The sequence below is a fragment of the Salmo trutta genome, chromosome 34 (assembly GCF_901001165.1).
Source record: "Salmo trutta chromosome 34, fSalTru1.1, whole genome shotgun sequence".
Taxonomy (NCBI): domain Eukaryota; kingdom Metazoa; phylum Chordata; class Actinopteri; order Salmoniformes; family Salmonidae; genus Salmo; species Salmo trutta.
The window spans coordinates 16,470,281-16,490,863 of NC_042990.1; the positions used below are offsets into that span (position 1 = coordinate 16,470,281).

Sequence of the window (20,583 nt, forward strand, 5' to 3'; positions counted from 1 at the left end):
ATATATCCATAAAAATTATGCTGTTTCATGATTTCAACTGGCTGAGAAAAGTTGCCTACCTGTCTGTCTCATCCTGACTCCTGACACATTCATTACTATGGGACAGCTGGAGATCGGATTTGAATATTGAAACAATTTTGCAAATGTCGGAACAGACAGCGAGGTTATTACAATTTAGTTTAAAACTAAATGTTAGTTTAAAAGAAATGTGAGATAATGTCTAAATGCTTTTTATAGTGGAGATAAAGTTTATACATTGCCTGGCTGGGCTGATTAGACAGTGGATTGCAAAGTCAGATAGAAAAGAGTAAATAGGCATTTTAACGTCATAGATTTAGCTGGTGGTAACTTGTGGAAAAGACACAGGCTGGAATGCAGTTTTAACCAATCAGCATTCAGGATAAGACCCACCCGTTGTATAATTATCAACAACTACTTGAAATGTGAGAAGATATCCCAATACAATGACATTAAACTTGCTAAAGCAAAACAATAATTTGACGCTCAATGGTCACACACTGGTTGAATCAATGTTGTTTCCACGTAATTTCAATTAAATTACATTGAACAAACGTGGAATAGACGTTGAATTGACGTCTGCACCTGGTGGGTTGCATAGCCTTCACAACCAAAACATAAGTTACATTTCTTCTATTAGGAATAGCAAACTGACAACACAAGCATTTGTACAACATAATTGTATCTTGCGCTTGTAACTTGGAGACATGCCACTGGTTAATTCAGCTCATCTGAAGTGGTTCATTGAGTACATTCCGTTGTACAACTGGTTCCCAACAGTTTTATCTGGAAATTATATCTCAATCATCTTTGAGTATATTTGAAATATGTCACTAAAAACAGTTTCTTGCCAACAATGTTTGTCCCTGTTATTTATGTTTACCTCTTGTGGAGACCACCAGATGCAGGATAATTTGAATACACTTGTCCATGATGAGGACATACACATTAGGATGATTAGAAATAATGCTAGAGGGCAATGCCACGGAAACGGAATTATGCTTTAAAATATATGCCAAACAAAACCATTGATTTCAAAGTTTAACAAACCATAAAACTCTATGCAGAAGGGCTCATTTGAACAATTTACACAGAACATTTCACAAAAAAACATTTACATTTACTTATGCAACGACGTTTTCCAAAAACTTTGTTAAATATTTGCACCTAATTAAGATTCAAAGATGTCTGCAGAAAGAATGCGGTGTCAGCTATGGCATGACACTTTGACTTAAAATCTATATATTTCGGTTATTTAACTACAGTAAGTGAAGTGGATTTACATCCGGTAACACAATTACGGTAATGGAATTACATCCTGTGTCCCTGATCTGTACTATACTGAACAAAAATACAAACGCAACATGCAACAATTTCAAAGATTTTACTGACTTACAGTTTATAGAAGGAAATCAGTCAATTCAAATAAATAAATTAGGCCCTAATCTATGGATTAGGCCCTAATCTATCTCTTATTTCAACTCATGAAACATGGGACCAACACTCCACATGTTGCATTTATATTTTTGTTTAGAATATAAATGCATAATAATGGAGATGAATATCATTCTCTTCATGATGATGTATCCTGAATAGGTACACAAAGGTAGAAATATGCATATTCTTATTTTGCATATTTGGGTATTGTTCTACACAGTGGCTATTATTGTAATGAGCTCCGCCCCCAAACAAGACCACATTTGGTTTGTCCGGACCAGACCAAATCGGAAACAATCAAAGAAGTCTATGTTTCACAAATTTGGACATCACAGTACAGCACAGTAGAGCATAGTAGAGTACAGTACAATACAGTGCATTATACTGTACTCTACTCTGGTGTGCTCTACTGTACTGTACTGTAGTAAACTCTACTCTATTCTACTTTAATTTTCTTTACTGTACTGGGCTCTACTATGCTCTACTGTAATGTACTGCAGTAAACTCTACTCTATTCTACTCTAATTTTCTTTACTGTACTGGGCTCTACTATGCTCTACTGTACTGCACTATGATGTCCAAAATTGTGAAACATAGATGCCTATGATTGGTTAAGATTTGGTCCGACCAGGGCGGACTGATCAAATTTCAACTCGCTTTCAACTTCCATGGACATCCGGTGTCGGTCGGTGCTCAGTGGGTGAGGATGCTTCTTATAGTAAGTGGAAAGAGGGTAGGTGGTAGGTGTCATGGTAGGTGTCAATAAGAGCCGAGAGTATCAAGGCACAAGGCGAGACCCAGATGCAGACACAGGAGGCAGATGGTTGGAGACTTACAACGTTTATTAATCCATAGGGGTAGGCAAGAGAATGGTCGTGGACAGGCAAAAAGGTCAAAACCAGATCAGAGTCCAATAGGTACCGAAGGGCAGGCAGAATAAAGGTCAGGGCAGGCAGGAAAGTAGTCCAGGGTCAAGCAGGGGTCAGAACCGGGAGGACTATAAAAAGAGAATAGAAAAGGAGTACAGGAAAAACACACTGGTTGACTTGACTAAACATACAAGACAAACTGGCACAGAGAGACTGGAAACACAGGGATAAATACACTGGGGAAAATAAATAATTGACACCTGGAGGGGGTGGAGACAATCACAGGAACATGTGAAACAGATCAGGGCGTGACAGAGAGAGGTGACATTAAATGGAGAAAGAGATAGAAGAGAAAGAGAGAGTGTAAGAGAGAGAGAGAGGGAGAGTGAGAGAGAGAGTGAGAGGGAGAGGGAGAGGGAGAGGGAGGGGTTGCCCAGACTGTTTTCACAGTCTTGCATTGACCACCAGACAACAGAAAGAGAGAAAAAACAGTTATGAGCTGAACATAAAATTTTGCCAGTGGAAGGGTGGACAGTAGCAGGTGACCCATCTGTGGTTTGTGAGTACTATGATTTCCCATTGTAGGCAATTCAATTGCAGTCATTCCATTACTGATTTTTCTGTAATTCTGTTACTGATTTGGTGAATTACGAATTTGAGTCACTTAATAATTCATAAGCAAACTTGATATCAGTAAAAACACTATAACAAATTGGTAGGTCTACCTTTACGTGTTACCTCTGTGAACTTTCATTATCCTCCCTCCTCATGAGGGAGAAAAATTAGAAAATATCTTAAAGAGATGTGGGATTTTGGTAAAGGAATTACAAGGCACAAGGCAATGTTTCTTAAACTTACAGAAGGTAAATCATTTCTCCAAAACAAAATATAAGTGTTAATATTAGTTGGCAGGGGTTTTTACTTCAACATTATTGTGTTTCTTGTCCCACTTTTTCTTGTAAATGTAGTCTATGACCCCTTTTCCATCTTTTTAACCAGAAATCAAAGTCTTTGCTTATTCCTAAGGAGCAATCAACTGTTGACTCAAAATGCCAGTCATATAGATCCGAACTGGTGCCACAAAGTTGTCATTGTATGCTGTAGTGTTAAGATTTCCCTTCACTGGAACCAAGGGGCCTAGCTCGAACCATGAAAAACAGCCCGAGACTATTATTCCTCCTCCACCAAAATGTACAGTTGGAACTAAGCATTCGGTCAGGTAGCGTTCTCCTGGCATCCACCAAACCCAGATTCGACGGTCGGACTGCCATATGGGGAAGTGTGATTCATCACTGGAGAACACATTTCCACTGCTCCAGAGTCGAATGGTGCCGTCGCTTGGCATTGCACATGGTGATCTTAGGCTTTGGTGTGGCTGCTCGGCCATGGAAACCCATTTCATGAAGCTCATGACAAACAGTTATTGTACTGATGTTGCTTCCAGAGACAGTTTGGAACTCTGTAGTGAGTGTTGCATCTGAGGTCAGACAATTTGTACACGCTATCCGCTTCAGCACTCGGCTGTCCCGTTCTGTGAGCTTGTGTGGCCAACCACTTTGCGGCTGAGCCGTTGTTGCTCCTAGACGTTTCCACTTCACAATAATATCACTTACAGTTGACCGGGGCAGCTCTAGCAGGGCAGACATTTGACGAACTGACTTGTTGGAAAGGTGGCATCCATGATGGTGCCACGTTAAAAGTCACTGAGCTCTTCGGTAAGGCCATTCTACCGCCAATGTTTGTCTATGGAGATTGCATGGCTGGGTGCTCAATGTTTATACAGCTGTCCGTAACAGGTGTGGCTGAAATAGCCGAATCCACCAATTTGAAGGGGTGTCCACATACTTTTATATATATAGTGTAGTTTCAGTTTTTTTGGGCTGAAGAATCAAAATAAGATGCAAAAACATGTTGTTAACTTGTTTCCTAATTTGATTTCAAATTTGATTTGCTTTACCTTGCCATAATTAAGATTAATTTAAGAAATTATCCCACAAACTACAGAAAAAAAACACAATGCATAATTTTAAGAAGAAGGAATGTCCTGATGATGTTCACAAAAATTCATACCCTTGTCGTGTTCATGCAAAAGGCAACAAGGCATTTGTCTCATAATATAGATACAACTTTGTGTTTTTGGTAAAGGAAAAAAAGGTTTGTCATACTCATGCGAAAACCCCAACAAAATTGAATTGAAGCTTTAATTAATCTATGTCTGAGGTTCAGCGATATCCTCCTCAGGTGAGGTCATTGAGCGGACAGAGGCCCTTGGGACTGGGACCCAGCGATAGAGTGGTAGAGGGCAGGGTTGACCTCTTGGTGTAAGACTGGGCCGTGTGGCTTTCCATATTGTTGAGCGGGATGCCCAGCTGCCCATCGCGGTTCTGGCCCTCATTGGAGTTGACTGCCGAGAGGCAGGCTTTGGAAGCGATTGCTAGACTTGACTTCAAGACCAGGGTGCGCAGGGCCTTGCGGTACTCCCTGCGAATGAGGCAGTAGATGACAGGGTTGAGGCAGCTACTGGTGAAGGCCAGACAGTTGGCCAAGGGGAAGAGGTAGGTCTGGACAAAGTAGTAGGAGGGACTGATTTCTGTTAGATCCAGCTGGATCAGCGCACTCCAGAGAGTTAGCACATTATACGGGAACCAGCAGGTGCAGAAGGAGAGCACCACAACTGCCACGGACTTGGAGACATGAGCCTGTCGCCGTGGGTTGACACCGTTCAGCTTGTGCCGGCAGAGGAAGCGCAGCAGGAGCAGGTAGGAGAGAATCATGATGACGTAGGGCAACAGGAAGCCAAACAGAAGCCTCAGGAGTTGGTTGACAGCCAGCCAATTCGTACCTTTAGGGAAGCGGAGCAGACATGCAGTGTCATTGGCCATGCCTACTCTGTTGAGATCGGCGAACACGGCACGCGGTGCAGCAGCCACCAGTGCCCCGGCCCATATAAGTGCGGTAGTTACCCGGGAATCACAAAGCTTGTGACCGAGGGGTGCAGCAGGCTTGAGTGCAGTAGCCACTGAACAGTAGCGGGTCAAGCTCATGGCCATCAGGAAGAAGCAACTGGCGTAGACGTTGAGGCCCGTCAGGAGGGACACGGCCTTGCACATGGCCAAACCAAAAGGCCAGTTGTAGTCCAGGGTGATGTCTACTGCCCAGAACGGTAGCGCCAAGGAGAGTAGCAAGTCAGCCAGGGCCAGGTTGAACACAAAGACGTTGATGGCACTCTTGACGATGGTCCGGGTGGAGCAGAGAAGGTACAGCACGAGGAGATTGCCCAGCAGTCCGCCGGTGGCCACGGCACAGTACACCACGGAGATGATGGCGCGCAGCCAGTGTGAGCCATCTCCAGGGAAGTCCAGATCGTATACCATGCTGGTGTTATGGAAGGTCAGGTGGGAATGGTTGCAGGACGGGTCCTTGTGCAGGATCTGGTAAAACAGCTCAAGTCTCTGGAAGTCAGCCTCAGACATTTTGGATGTGGCCAGGAGAAAACCCACCCAAAAGAACAGTTGAGAAAATTCTGAATTATGGTTGTGTAGAAGAAGCTGTTAAGAAGAAGCTTTTACAATGGTAAAAGACTGGTCATTCCTGGTTGGTCCGATGAGAAGTTAATGTACATGTACATTTATTGATTGTCCTCCATTTCCTGCAAGAAAAGGAGATATGCATATTATTTTTGATGCCTAAAGAGACATTGCTCATCTGATTAAATGAAAGGGTGTCACATATCAAAGCTAGATTTGTTTGATCGTTTCGAGGGATGTATTGTTATGAAAATATCCATCATAAGATTAATTTCAAAATGTATTTGAAAAACAACAAAATGGCAGCCTCACCACTGGGTTTGTCATAACGCTGAGGGATGGGGCTTGAGAAATATAACCACTCTCATATTTATAGATGGCGCAACAGTATTATCTGCGTGTCGCAAGAAGCAAGGGCAATATTTAAGCTATACATGGTTATTAATTAACAAACTATGAATTAAAACAACCTTATATTTTAAGTTGTGATGGGTTATAGTTGAACTAAGCTCTTAAGGTATTTGTAATTGGTACTCTTCAAAATTCTGAAAGTATTCAGACCCCTTGACTTTTTCCACATTTTATTACATTACAGCCTTTTTCTAAAATGGATTAAATACATGTTTATCCTCATTAATCTACACACAGTACCCCATAATGACAAAGCAAAAACAGGTTTTTAAAAATGTTTTCAAATTCAGAAAAATCTAATTTACATAAGTATTCACACCCCTAAGTCAATACTTTGTTGAAGCACCTTTGACAGTGATTACAGCTGTGAGGTCCCATGTAGGTCAGTTGGTAGAGTATGGTGTTTGCAGCACCAGGGTTGTGGGTTTGATTAACATGTGGGACCAGTATGAAAATGTATGCACTCACAAGTGTAATTCACTCTGGATAAGAGTGTCTGCTAAAATGTAAATTAATCTTTTTGGGTAAGTCTCTAAGAGCTTTCCACACCTAGATTGTGCAACATTTTCCCATAACTCCTCAAGCTCTGTCAAATTGGTTGTTGATCATTGCTAGACAACCATTTTCAGGTCTTGCCATAGATTTCAAGTATATTTAAATCATAACTGTAACTCGGCCTCTCAGGAACATTCATTGTCTTCTTGGTAAGCAACTCCAGTGTAGATGTGGCATTGTGTTTTAGGTTATTGCCATGAGGAAAGGTGAATTCATCTCCCAGTCCTTAACGATTACAAGCATACCGATAACATGACGCAGCCACCCCTATGCTTGCAAATATGGAAACTGGTTCTCAGTAATGTGTTGTTTTGGATTTCCCCCAAACATAACACTTTGTATTCAGGACAAAAAGTGAATTGCTTTGCCACATTTTTTTTTGCAGTATTACTTTAGTGTCTTGTAGCAAACAAGATACTTTTTATTAATATTTTTATTCTGTACAGGCTTACTTCTTTTCACACTGTCAATTAGGTTAGTATTGTGGAGTAACTACAATGTTGTTAATCCGTCCTCAGTTTTCTACTATCACAGCCATTAAACTCTGTTACTGTTTTAATGTCACCATTGGCCTCATGGTGAAATCCCTGAGCATTTTCCTTTCTCTCTGAAAACTGAGTTAGGAAGGACGCCTGTATCTTTGTAGTGACTAGGTGTATTGATACACCATCCAAAGTGTAATGAATAATTTCACCATGCTCAAAAGGGATGTATAATCAATGTCTGCTTTTTTTTTTACCCATCTACCAATAGGTGCCCTTCTTTATGAGGCATTGGAAAACCTTGCTGATCTTTGTGGTTCAATCACAGCCAATCTGTGTTTGAAATTCACTGCTCGACTGAGGGACCTTACAAGTAATTGTATGTGTTGGGTACAGAGATGAGGTAGTCATTCAAAAATAATGTTAACACTGTTATTGCATGCAGAGTGAGTCCATGTGACTTGTTAAGCACATTTTTACTCCTGAACTTGTTTAGGCTTGCCATAACAAAGGGGTTGAATACATTGACTCAATATATGTGAGCTTTCATTTGTAAAAATGTCTAAAAACATCATTCCACTTTGACATTATGGGATATTGTGTGTAGGCCAGTGATAAAAACATCTACATTTTAATACATTTTTAATTCAGGCTGTAACACAACAAAATGTGGAAAAAGTAAAGGGGTGTGCATACTTTCTGAAGGCACTGTACCTTATGGATTTTAGAGGTTTACTACCATTATCACATGGTGTTGCCATATGGTCTCATTCTACATTTTTTTCACTTTATTATGAAATTGATTTTTGAAAACTTGTTTAAAATGAAGACTAACCAACCCTTGTAACGATTGCCAATCTTTCATTTAAGGAGAAATGTTCACGTTTTTATCAGAATCGTGTATGGTGTAGGGAGGAGTAGCCACGAAGTCCCGTGTGGCTCAGTTGGTACAGCATAGTGTTTGTAACGCCAGGGTTGTTGGTTCGATTCCCATGGGGGACCAGTACGGGAAAAATGTATGAAATGTATGCATTCTCTACTATAAGTCGCTCTGGATAAGCGTGTCTGCTAAATGACTAAAATGTAAAGTGATAGTATGGGCCATATGGAAACATCATGCAGTGAGGGGATCTATTAACTAAATACACACTGTACATTGTAGATACAAATTCCTGTTTTTAAACACCATCCATTATAACACAATTGGGTAACATTATAATTTAATATTGAGAATGATGCGCAATCGATTCAAAATGAACTATGCATATCTAGCCTATAATATTACATTTTTATAGTTTGTATCAATGGACTGAAATAAGTAGCCTGAGGCTGAAACATTGTAAACTCAGTATAGCCTACTTGCACATTAGGCGAAATACAATTAATTACATTTCAGCAAGCAGAAAAGATCTAAGAAGATTAGGCTATGCATGTTTTAGATGGATAAAATACATCTTATTTATTCAGATATTCTTTCAAATCATATGTTCTCCGAAGTGTTATCAACAAAATATCATTGGGAAAATATATATGTTTTATTGTCACATACACAGGATAGGTGCGGTGAAATGTGTTGTTTTACAGGTTCAGCTATAATAGCACAGCGCCCATTGAGCAAATGAGTGTTAAGTGCCTTGCTTAAGAGCACATCGCCTCCGATATAACGAACCAGGAACCTTTCTGTTCCTAGGCCAAACGAATAACCGCTAGGCTACCTGCCGCCTGCTTTAGTTATTCAAACGAGACAGCCAATATTAGACCAGATAGTTTATGGTCAAGCGAGCAATTTAACAAAATCAAGTAGCCTAGGTGATTCGGGGGACACGTATCCCTTTTCAGAATTGAAACAGACAAATGTGCTTGTCATAAAAATGCATTTGATCTATGTGCAATGGGAAGTTATCCATCTAACAATGACAGTAAATACATATCGGACGTGAATGTAAAAGTCTGCCTAACATTACAGATGAGCTCTCACCTGACTTGAATGGACGGTAATCAGTTCAGTGGGCTTCAGTTGCTCCGATGCTAATGTTCCACAGGTCCGCTTGTGGAGACCACGCACAGCACCATCGGAAAAGACCACCTGCCTCAGCAGTGTATGAATGTAGCAGTGTAACAGTTATGAACAGATGAACATAATGCAGACTGGACTGCAACGTTGCATCTGTCCCTCCCCGTTGCAGTTCCTAAGTTCACACTGTTCCGCTGCTAAGAAACACTTCGGAAAAGTTCACTGGTGGGGACGCTCGTTTTGTAAACTGGTGGGCACGCTCGTTTTGTACAATTAACCTATGTGAATGACGTTTGAGAAGTGAATGCATTACGCATCGAAAGGGTTATATAACCCGATGCAATTTGCCTGGAATCCACTAACGTTGCGCGTTTAATATAGCCACTACACGTATTAATACATGTACTGGAATTACGGTGACAAATTGTCGTTCTTAAATTTACCTAAGAGCCAAATAAAATGAAAACATACCTTTATAAACATACCGTTGCCTTTATCAACGAAGTCATAGTTTTACACAGTTGAAATGAACGGGATAGGCTTGGGAAAGTGAAAGGTGTGATGGCATAGTAGCCTAGGCCAAGAGAATCTTAAACGACAAAAAGGTTCTGCCAGAACATGTAGCCTGAATTGCCTCAAACAATATCGGATGTGCACTAAGTAAGTGGTCTACCTTTTAATTCATGCATGTTGCCCAGTTGCAGTGAAAAGCAATTTTTCAAAACAAGGCGAGGTCTACAGTGAGCTACAAAAGTATTTGGATAGTGACATTTGTTGTTGTTTTTTTTCTCTGTACTCTACCATTTAAAAAAAAGTATCTCCTGTAGACATAGGATCATCATTATTAACGATTCATTCAGGATGATCCTTAATCATGGTAGCATCCACATTAATTTAGAAGTGTTTAGAAACATATTCTATTCTTATTTACAATAAAAGTGACTCTAAAATGACACAATACATTATTTACCATTACTTTCTAATGCACACAAAATAATCTGAAACACAACCAAAACAAACACAAATGCATCCAACAAATTGTGCTGTAATTTCTCAACGGTTCACCCGATATGGATGAAAATACCCTCAAATTAAAGCAAACAGTCTGCACTTTAACCTCATAGGCATTGTATCATTTAAAATTCAAAGTATTGGACTACAGAGCCAAAATGACAACAAAAAAAGTCACTGTTCCAATACTTTTGGAGCTAACTGTATATACTATGTCTGGAGGAGATTAGCATATTAATTGCTTTAAATATTATACAAATAGCCTAGAAACTAACTGCCTGTTTTCTTCTACATTTCATAGAGGCCTACAGATTTGAGAAATAATCAAGCCATAGCCCACTGGGTAGGGACGTCAATTCAACTTCTATTCCAAGTTGATTCAACAACATTGATGTGACATGGAAACAACGTTGATTCAACCATTCGTTGTATGCCCAGTGGGGAGGTTAAATTAGGCTATGTAGGCTACTCATAAATCTATGTGTACTTAGATATCGATATTGATCAAGGTATATGACACGTTATAAATAGGCACTAGGTTATCTGTTTTCATCTTTTTTTTCAAATTGGTAATGATGTTCTCTAAATTAGATTTTTCAAGAATGGGCTCTTTATTGCGGAGTCCACTGTTGATATTGGAAAGGTCATCAGCAATGAATGAGTTGATTAGATTAGCTGTGGAAAAGGCAGAAGGATGATACAAAGGGACTAACACTGATTATCTTATCTCTCTGCATTAAAGGCCCAGTGCTGTCAAAAACGTGATTTCTTATGTTTTATATATACTTCCACACGTTAAGTTTGTAATAATCTGTGAAATTGTGAAAATGATTCTAATGCCCTTCTAGTGTAAGAGCTGTTTGAAAAGACCAACTGAAATAATTTCAGACTCTTTGTTGGGAGGGAGTTTTGGCCTTCTGTGGTGACATCACCATGCGGTAAATTTGTTAATAGACCAATAAGAAAACGAGTTCCAAATCTCTTTGCCAATAAAAGAAAATCTTAATTTTCCCCTTCCCCACCCAAACCACTCCCAGACAGTCCTACAGTAGCAAAATTATTGTTTGAGAAATTGCTCTTTGCTAAGCAGCTATTTCAGTTAGATTTTTAATGTTTTAATTTAAAACAATACAATTTAGAGAATGAAATGTTATCCAGAAATTATTTGATAATGAGATAAAAACAGCTGCATTGGACCTTTAAGCCATCTCTCCCTGTCTTTAGGTAGCAGAACAAAACAAACATTTTCTCTGCATGTTTACCAGTCGATTAGGCCTACCGAGAGCAACATCTGTCTGGTGAAATCCACAAAACATATTGCATGTAACAAACAGCTACATGACCTAAGGCATGGTGGAAAATGGTAATGTTTCTGACATTTTCGCACTACTAAATTACTGTTGATTTAGAACCACAGAGTTACCGCAAGTCCCAAAGAAAACAGAATTTGCCTCCACTATTCCAGCGCCATTACAACGTCACAATTTCAACATCATCCAATCACCTATGCTAGGTCTAAAAGATACCAAAAACGAGTTAGTCCAATCAACGTAAGCTAAATATGATGTGGCTGTCCATGGTACTGATTTCTCTCTCCCGCTGGGTGTGTGTGTGTGTGTGTGTGTGTGTGTGTGTGTGTGTGTGTGTGTGTGTGTGTGTGTGTTTGAGTGTGCAAGTATAAAAAAACATGTTGACTCAACCTACTTGTAGAGAAATGCCAATGCCATCCTCCTCTTTCATGTTGCCTTTGCCTAAATGACTCTGTCATACAGTACACAGTTTAAATTTGTGTTGTCCTAGGCTACCTGGCTAAAATACTTGCTCACTAGCCTAAGTTCCTTTAATGGGCAATGATACGCCAGGCACAGGAGGTTGGTGGCACCTTAATTGGGGAGGATGGGCTGGAGCAGAATAGGTTGAATGATATCAAATACATCAAACACATGGTTTGATCCATTCCATTTGCTCCGTTCCAGACATTATTATTAGCCATCCTCCCCTCAGCAGCCTCCTCTGACGCTAGGCCAACTAGTTAACGTTAGCATACATGTTGAACTTCCATCCTCTCAGGCCAGGTGGCACAATGTATGAATTTATGATTAGGTCAGAATCGCAGTTATAATCATTGGCCAGTACTGAGAATTAGGTAAAACGACAGTTCCAAATCCTTATTTCCATGCATGGCTAATTTAGGAAAGGGACGCTATTAGCTAGCTACCCACCTGATGACAACAACACAATGATATTCTCTTTACACTTTTTTTTGTTGGTACGACAGGACCATTCACAGCTGAGCTGACTCAGTTTAGAGCATTTTATTTATTTTTTATCAAGGGAGGCCAAATGCTCGCTGGCTTCTCTTGCATTCAATGCAATGTGCGGCAACAATGTCATACTCTTTCTGACCAGACTGCATCAGATAGATTCGCTTCACATACTGAGACAGAGGGCCACTGTTTCGTTCCCTCGGATGCTTTCTCCAGTGAGATACATTCAGCCTCTCACGGCGAATTGTAGGAAATGTATGAAACACAGAGAGACGAAAGATTCATTATTTGTATGTTTTTTTAGGGAGGGTGGGGGTACATTTTTGGCTGGAAGTTTGGCTTCCCTTGGCATCCATGAGATGATTGTGGACTACAGAAAAAGGAGGACTGAGCACCCCCTCATTTTCATCGACAGGGCTGTAGTGGAGCAGGTTGAGCGCTTCAAGTTCCTTGGTGTCCACATCACTAACAAACTATCATGGTCCAAACACACCAAGACAGTCGTGAAGAGGACACGACAAAGCCTATTCCCCCTCAGATCCTCAAAATTGTATACAGCTGCACCATCGAGAGCAACCTGACTGGTTGCATCACTGCCTGGTATGGCAACTGCTCGGCCTACGACCGTAAGGCACTACCGAGGGTAGTGCCTACGGCCCAGTACATAACTGGGGCCAAGCTTCCTGCCATTCAGGACCTCTATAGCAGGCAGTGTCAGAGGAAGGCCCTAAAAATTGTCAAAGACTCCAGCCACCCTAGTCATAGACTGTTCTCTCTGCCACAGCAAGCGGTACCGGAGCGCCAAGTTTAGGTCCAAAAGGCTTCTTCTTTATTATACAATAGCCTACAATCTCTGTGGGATGAAAACGCACTATAGGCTTCTCTACACTAGTGCGCTCTCCTAGCCTCGAGAGACCGCTAGAGGACGTTGTCTTTCAGATGGGACATTAAACAGGTGTCGTACCTCTCTGTGGTCACTAAAGATCCCATGGCACTTATCATAAGAGTAGGGGTGTTAACCCTGGTGTCCTGGCAAAATGTCCAATCTGGCCTTCATACTATCATGGCCACCTAATCAGCCCCAGCTTCCAATTGGCTCATTCCTCTCCCCTGTAACTATTCCCCAGGTTGATGCTGTAAATGCTAATCTATTCTCTTACCTGGTAAAATAAGGGTTAAAAAAAAACATCCCCCAAAAAATGTGTCACTGTCCAAATACTTTTGGACCTCAATCGCGACGCATGCATACTAACCAAGCCCATGCTTACGTGGTTTTGCACATGTACCAGGTGATAGAAATCTCAATGGCTGTACCATCATTTTGGATATTGGATATTTTATCTAAAATTTCTAATGGCATAAGGACCAACCAAGTGGACAACCGGTAGAGTAAATTCAAATGACAGTTTATTAAATTCTGGCTACACAAGGCCATACAAGCCACCTTTCCGAAAATTGTGAATGACATAAAGTCAACCTAATCTCAGCATCAATAGCTTGCTAATAGGTTATGAGGCCGGCATGAGCGTGGCCTTCTTTAATGGAAGCTCTCATTCTGTGTCTGAACCAGCATGGAAGCACATGCCTATCTCCATGTTCCCAACAGTAACATACTGGAGTTCCATGCAGTCAACAAAACAATATCAAGGGCAAATGTCCTGACGTCGAGATCCTGAAACATAAAGATATTGTGGACAAACATCCTGACATAGAGTTTCTGAAGCAAACAATATCTCTATTAGAACATCCCGACTTTGAGACCCTACAAACAAAAAAACAGCATAGTGGACAGAAGTTCCCAAAAATTTTGATTTTGAAACTCCCCGCACGATTTAGAACCCAGATTTACTTTATATATGAAATAAACAACTGTTTCAATTTAAATAATAGGAATTCTTAAATTAGTTAAATGAAAGGATGAAGTGACGACCTACACACCCGTATGTTTATTTATGTATTTTTAAAGCCAAAGAGGCATTAAGTATTACTGAAGAGCCACTTGTTAAATAAGCATACCCAAGAGCCACTTGTTAAATAAGCATACCCAAGAGCCACTTGTTAAATAAGCATACCCAAGAGCCACTTGTTAAATAAGCATACCCAAGAACCACTTGTTAAATAAGCATACCCAAGAGCCACTTGTTAAATAAGCATACCCAAGAACCACTTGTTAAATAAGCATACCCAAGAGCCACTTGTTAAATAAGCATACCCAAGAGCCACTTGTTAAATAAGCATACCCAAGAGCCACTTGTTCGTAATGTTGTGGCATTGATATGTCCGGCTAATAATTTGTCTCTCGGTTATTGCAATGCAGTTGACTTTCCCTGGGCACAGACAGCAGTTAAACTTCTAGTTTTGATATACATTTGGTTGAGTTTTCATCTAATGTGAATTCAACGTGAAATCAACAAAAAAGGTCACCATGTCATTGTATTTAGGTTATGAAATGCCCTTACGTTGATTACTTTTTGCAAACCCAATCAGTTTTCCAAGTTGATTCAACAGCATCACATCGATTTTTTGTTGTTGTTGTTTTTGCCCAGTGGGTTTAGCCATAACACTAGGGCGTTTTCTAGCGGATCGGTTTCGCTTAGTTGGTCACCGCCTTTCAAAGTGTGTTGCATTAAAGAGATCAAATTTGTCCGATTTGCTCCGACTGCATGACAAAAACCATGTGATCAAAGTACAGCATATGAAGCTTTGAATAAATGTGATACTAAAGGCTCTCTCTCACCAATTGATTGTTCAATGTACACACATCTGATTTCAGTTTGTGAGTGTGTGATATGGGGGTGGAGACATATTCATTTTGACATTAAAAAGATAAATGTTTATAAACAGTAGCAACTAATTTAACACTGCCATGTTGATCTGAGCCTTGCTGTTGGAAAACTACAACAGTGTCTGACTTTTGGCTGTGGCAGATGCACCTCCCAAGACTTCACTGGTCAACTTTTGTCTACAGTCAGTTGCTTTAGTTTATCTCAATATCAAATCATTTACGAGTAATGACTAAGTACTTTACTGTAATAGTTTTCCATTAAAACAGAAAGAAACAAACGCTATAAACAATTTATATTGCAAGAATTTTGCTACTGTAGGACTGTCTGGGCGTGGTCTGAGTGGGGAAAGGAAGTACACCAAAGCAGTGCATTCACCACAGTTTGGATCAATCCACCAGAGCGTAGGGGCCTAATAGGAGGGATATGTAACCTGAAAACTAGCTGTTATTGGCAGATTGGTTTGTAACTCTTTGTTGTTGGTCTATTAACGTATACCACCTGCTGATGTCACCAGGTAAGACAGAACTCCACATGCTGATTAAAGGTTATTGTGTAGCTTGTATTTCCAACCAGAACACTGATCACATTGTTTCACATCTTTACAGCACTGGTTTCATCAGCTGTTTTACAATATGATACAAAACATAGAAAAACTGAATTTTGACTGCACTGGGCCTTTTTTTGAAGGTGAAAAAAAATATTGGCTCTCATACACATAAGGGTATCTTTGGTTAATTTCTATGACATTCAGTGGCTGAGCTACAACTCTCTAAAGTTGAGGACTCAAACAAACTTGGACTTTGCTTGGGAAGTAATCTAACAGAATGTGTGACTCTGTTGCCATCAATTGAGCTACAGTATTCAATTTCAATTAAAGTGATACTTGATGGGTCAAATCAGGGGCGCAACTTTGGTTTAAGAAGTGGGGGGACATAACAGTTTTTTTTTTATCCAGTCGGATAAACACTCCAAACAGCCTACCCAACCGCCCGGAGGTGTCCGCATGGTCCTAAAGCACACCGTTGCCCTTTCGTATCACATTCCAATGACAAAACTGTGGGGGACAAAAATGCAATTTCAGAATGGGGGTGGGGACATGTCCCCCCTTTCCCCCCTTCATATAAATAACATTTTTCTTAGCTGAATAACATTTAAATTGGTTCAAGACTTTTTTTCCCCCATCCATATTTTTATGAAATAGCCTATCCAAAAGAGGTAATGAGTCATGTTACACTATGTAGAATTGCAGGAAATTAGACTTAGAAACAACTAAACGTTTTTTCACAATAGCTGAAATATCAGTTAAACAATTTTCATTGCTTACAATGCGCAAAAAAAGGGTAGTTAGTGTGCTTGTGTCAGCAACAATTATTCCCCATTCATTTATTATACCCAGGATTCTCTTCCAGACCTATTTTAAAGGGATAGTTCACGCTAATTATAAATGTCCATATCTGTTTCCCAGAGATAGATAGAGGGCTCATCTTTGTATCTGTGCCATTATGGCATCTCTGACAGGCAGTGACATTGAGGCTATCTCCATTTTAAAGTTGTCAATTTTCTTATTTTGTGTTTGAATAAAACGTAAAGCTAATATTGATGATTTACTGACAGTCCTGAACCAAATTGTATCATTCATTTGTTATGGTCACTAGATGGCGGTAATATAGCTTAAAGCCATTTACAAATTATAATCAACCCAATTTGAAGACAATTCTCTGATTGTTGGCTGATCACTCCCAACCAATAGGAATCCCCACCCGGTTGAATAATTTGAAATAGTGGAAGCCCTCAATGGCAAAAGCACAACACTGTAGTTAGATTAGATACAGCACCGTAATTGACAGAACACACAAAGCATGTGGGAGGATAGGGATATATCTATTTATTCATTTGTTTGCTTATTTAAATCTCCAGAAATATAAACTTCACCCTTATTCACATAAAAGCAATTTCTGTTGAATAATTAAGTAAATATCAATAAAATCATTGTAATAGCAATAATAATTACAATAATCATCATACTAATTACAATAACCATTACCATCATGAGACTATTAACATTCATATGAAATCTCCATAACATTTTGATAAATATGTTTTTCATTGATCTACAGTATACACACAAAATACTGTCTGCATACAAATGTCTGTGACATTCCCTAATGTCCATTAAAAGTTTGACAATAGGAGGGGGTGTTCAGGGGTTATGGCTTGTCAAGGGGCATGGCTAACTTTAAGGGAAGGCCCCATCATAAGGGTAGCATCAAAGGGAAGGCTAAGAGAAAAGGCATTATATCACGTCACTCAATGTAATGAATAAATAGGTAGTTTCAATATGATAGATTAAGGGTTCAGTTGATTTGTATGACAATTTACTCATGTGTCTAGGAGTAATATGCATGTAATGTTATAGCAAAGCAGCTGAGAATGATTTACATTTGAAACTTGAAAAAATGCCTATATTGGCTAAATCAATATATGGCAATTCATTCCATGTGGCTACAGCAAACATTTCTATGCTATTCACTTGTATTTTGGCCACTCGGTTATTGACGTGAGAAGATGTTGATCTGAGGCTTTTGTAGATGAAATGAGAAATGACCCCATTGTTTTTTTTAAATCTGATATTTGAAGAGAGGCACAGTATATCATTTAAATATATTGCACCTGTATCTATGAAAAGCATGATCTTAAGTGTATCTAAATCCTTAACTATCTCAAACACTACAAAAACTTACCATAAGGTCTACTCATAAAACTAACAAAGATCTGTATGTAAATATATATACCTTAATAGAACTATGAGAAAATAAAATATTACAAAGAAAAGTGTTAAAATGAATGAAATAGTTTCAAGCAGGAATTGGTAAAATCCACTGCCCCAATTTATATACAGAAATTACCAACACATAAAATCATGTCAAAGTTCCATACAGTTTGACTAGAAGGGAAAGATAAACCATTTACATAAATCTCTGTGGGATTCATTTTGTTAGAGTTGGTATGTGAGTCTGTGTGAAAGGGTGTTCTTTTGTGTGTGTGAGGATTGAAATTGTTATTTTTGCGTGTGCAGAACAGGGTGGTGTGTATATGCATGGGTGGAAAACAAAATATTGATGTTTTGTTTTTCCTCGAGTGGGGGGAACCAAGAGAGGACAATACACAACTCAAATGAGAAGACATGGGATCTGCTCCTGTGTGTAGCCATGCTTGTGTACCGCCTCTCGTCCCTGCCGTTGTGAGGTGTATTTTAATAATTTTTTTGTCTTAAGGAACAATTCTTCACACACACACTGCATATTCACACATACTGCACAAACCAACCATATACACTGAGTGTACAAAACATTAAGGACACCTGGTCTTCCCATGACATAGACTGACCAGGTAAATCCAGGTAAAAGCTTTGATCCCGTATTGATGTCACTTGTTAAATCCACTTCAATCAGTATAGATGAAGGGGAGGAGACAGGTTAAATAAGGATTGTTAAGCCTTGAGACATGGATTGTGTATGTGTGCCATTCAGAGGGTGACCAAATATTTGAACGCCTTTGAACGGGGTATGGTGGTAGATGCCAGGTGCACTGGTTTGTGTCAAACTGCAACGCTGCTGGGTTTTTTATGCTCAACAGTTTCCTGTGTGTATCAAGAATGGTCCACCACCTAAAGGACATCCAGCCAACTTGACACAACTGTGGGAAGCATTGGAGTCAACATGGGGCAGCATCCCTGTGCCCCGATGAATTGAGGCTGTTCTGAAGGCAAAAAGCAGGGGGGGACTCAATATTAGGAAGGTGTTCCTAATTATTGGTATACTCAGTGTACATGGAACCTTTTTCTTGTATATTCAACTATATATATATATATATATATATTTTTTATTTTTTATATATATATATATATATATATATATATATATATATACAGTACCAGTCAAAGTTTGGACACACCTACTCATTCTCTATTTTTACTATTTTCTACATTGTAGAATAATAGGGAAGACATTAAAACTATGAAATAACACATATGGAATCATGTTGTAACCCAAAAAAATATTCTTCAAAGTAGCAACCCTTTGCCTTGTGACAAGGTAGGGGTGGTATACAGAAGATAGCCCTATTTGGTATAAGACCAAGTCCATATTATGGCAAGAACAGCTCAAATAAGCAAAGAGAAACGACAGTCCATCATTACTTTAAGACATATTCTGCCAAGTGCAGTCGCAAAAACCATCAAGCGCTATGATGAAACTGGCTCTCATGAGGACCGCCACAAAAAAGGAAGACCCAGAGTTACCTATGCTGCAGAGGATAAGTTCATTAGACTTACCAGACTCAGAAATTGCAGCCCAGAGGAGACTACGTGAATCTGGCCTCCATTGTCGAATTGCTGCAAAGAAACCACTATTAAAGGACACCAATAAGATGAAGAGACTTGCTTGGGCCAAGAAACACGAGCAATGGACATTAGACCAGTGGAAATCTGTCCTTTGGTCTGATTAGTTCAAATTTGAGATCTTAGGTTCCAACTGCTGTGTCTTGTGAGAAGCAGAGTAGTTGAATGGATGATCTCTGCATGTGTGGTTCCCACTGAGAAGCATGGAAGAGGAGGGGTGATGGTGTGGGGGTGCTTTGCTGGTGACACTGTCTGTGATTTATTTACAATTCAAGGCACACTTAACCACCATGGCTACCACAGCAATCTGCAGCGATACACCATCCCACATGGTTTGCGCTTAGTGGGACTATCACTTGTTTTTCAACAGGACAATGACCCAACACACCTCCAGGCTGTAAGGGCTATTTGACCAAGAAGGAGAGTGATGGAGTGCTGCATCAGATGACCTGGCCTCCACAATCCCCCGACCTCAACCCAATTAAGATGGTTTGGGATGAGTTGGACCGCAGAGTGAAGAAAAAGCAGCCAACAAGTACTCAAGTACCCACAAGTATATTTGGGAACTCCTTCAAGACTGTTGGAAAAGCATTGCAGGTGAAGCTGGTTGAGAGAATGCCAAGAGTGCGCAAAGCTGTCATCAAGGCAAATGGTGTCTACTTTAAAGAATCTCAAATATAAAATATATTTATATTTGTTTAACACATTTTTGGTTACTACATGATCCCATATGTGTTATTTCATAGTTTTGATGTCTTCACTATTATTCTACAATGTATAAAATTGTAAAAATAAAGAAAAACACTT

At 39.6% G+C, this 20,583-nt stretch overlaps 1 protein-coding gene across 1 annotated transcript; it reads right to left on the minus strand.

Moving 5' to 3' along the window:
- Positions 1-4,322: 4,322 nt before the first annotated feature.
- LOC115173203 (relaxin-3 receptor 1-like) lies at positions 4,323-9,418 on the minus strand. The gene is made up of 2 exons (XM_029731124.1): positions 9,278-9,418; positions 4,323-5,973 (listed from the first exon to the last, which is right to left on the minus strand). The coding sequence occupies exon 2, from the start codon at positions 5,795-5,797 to the stop codon at positions 4,562-4,564; it is 1,236 nt and encodes a 411-aa protein (XP_029586984.1). The 5' UTR covers positions 5,798-5,973; positions 9,278-9,418; the 3' UTR covers positions 4,323-4,561.
- Between the last annotated feature and the right edge of the window lie 11,165 nt (positions 9,419-20,583).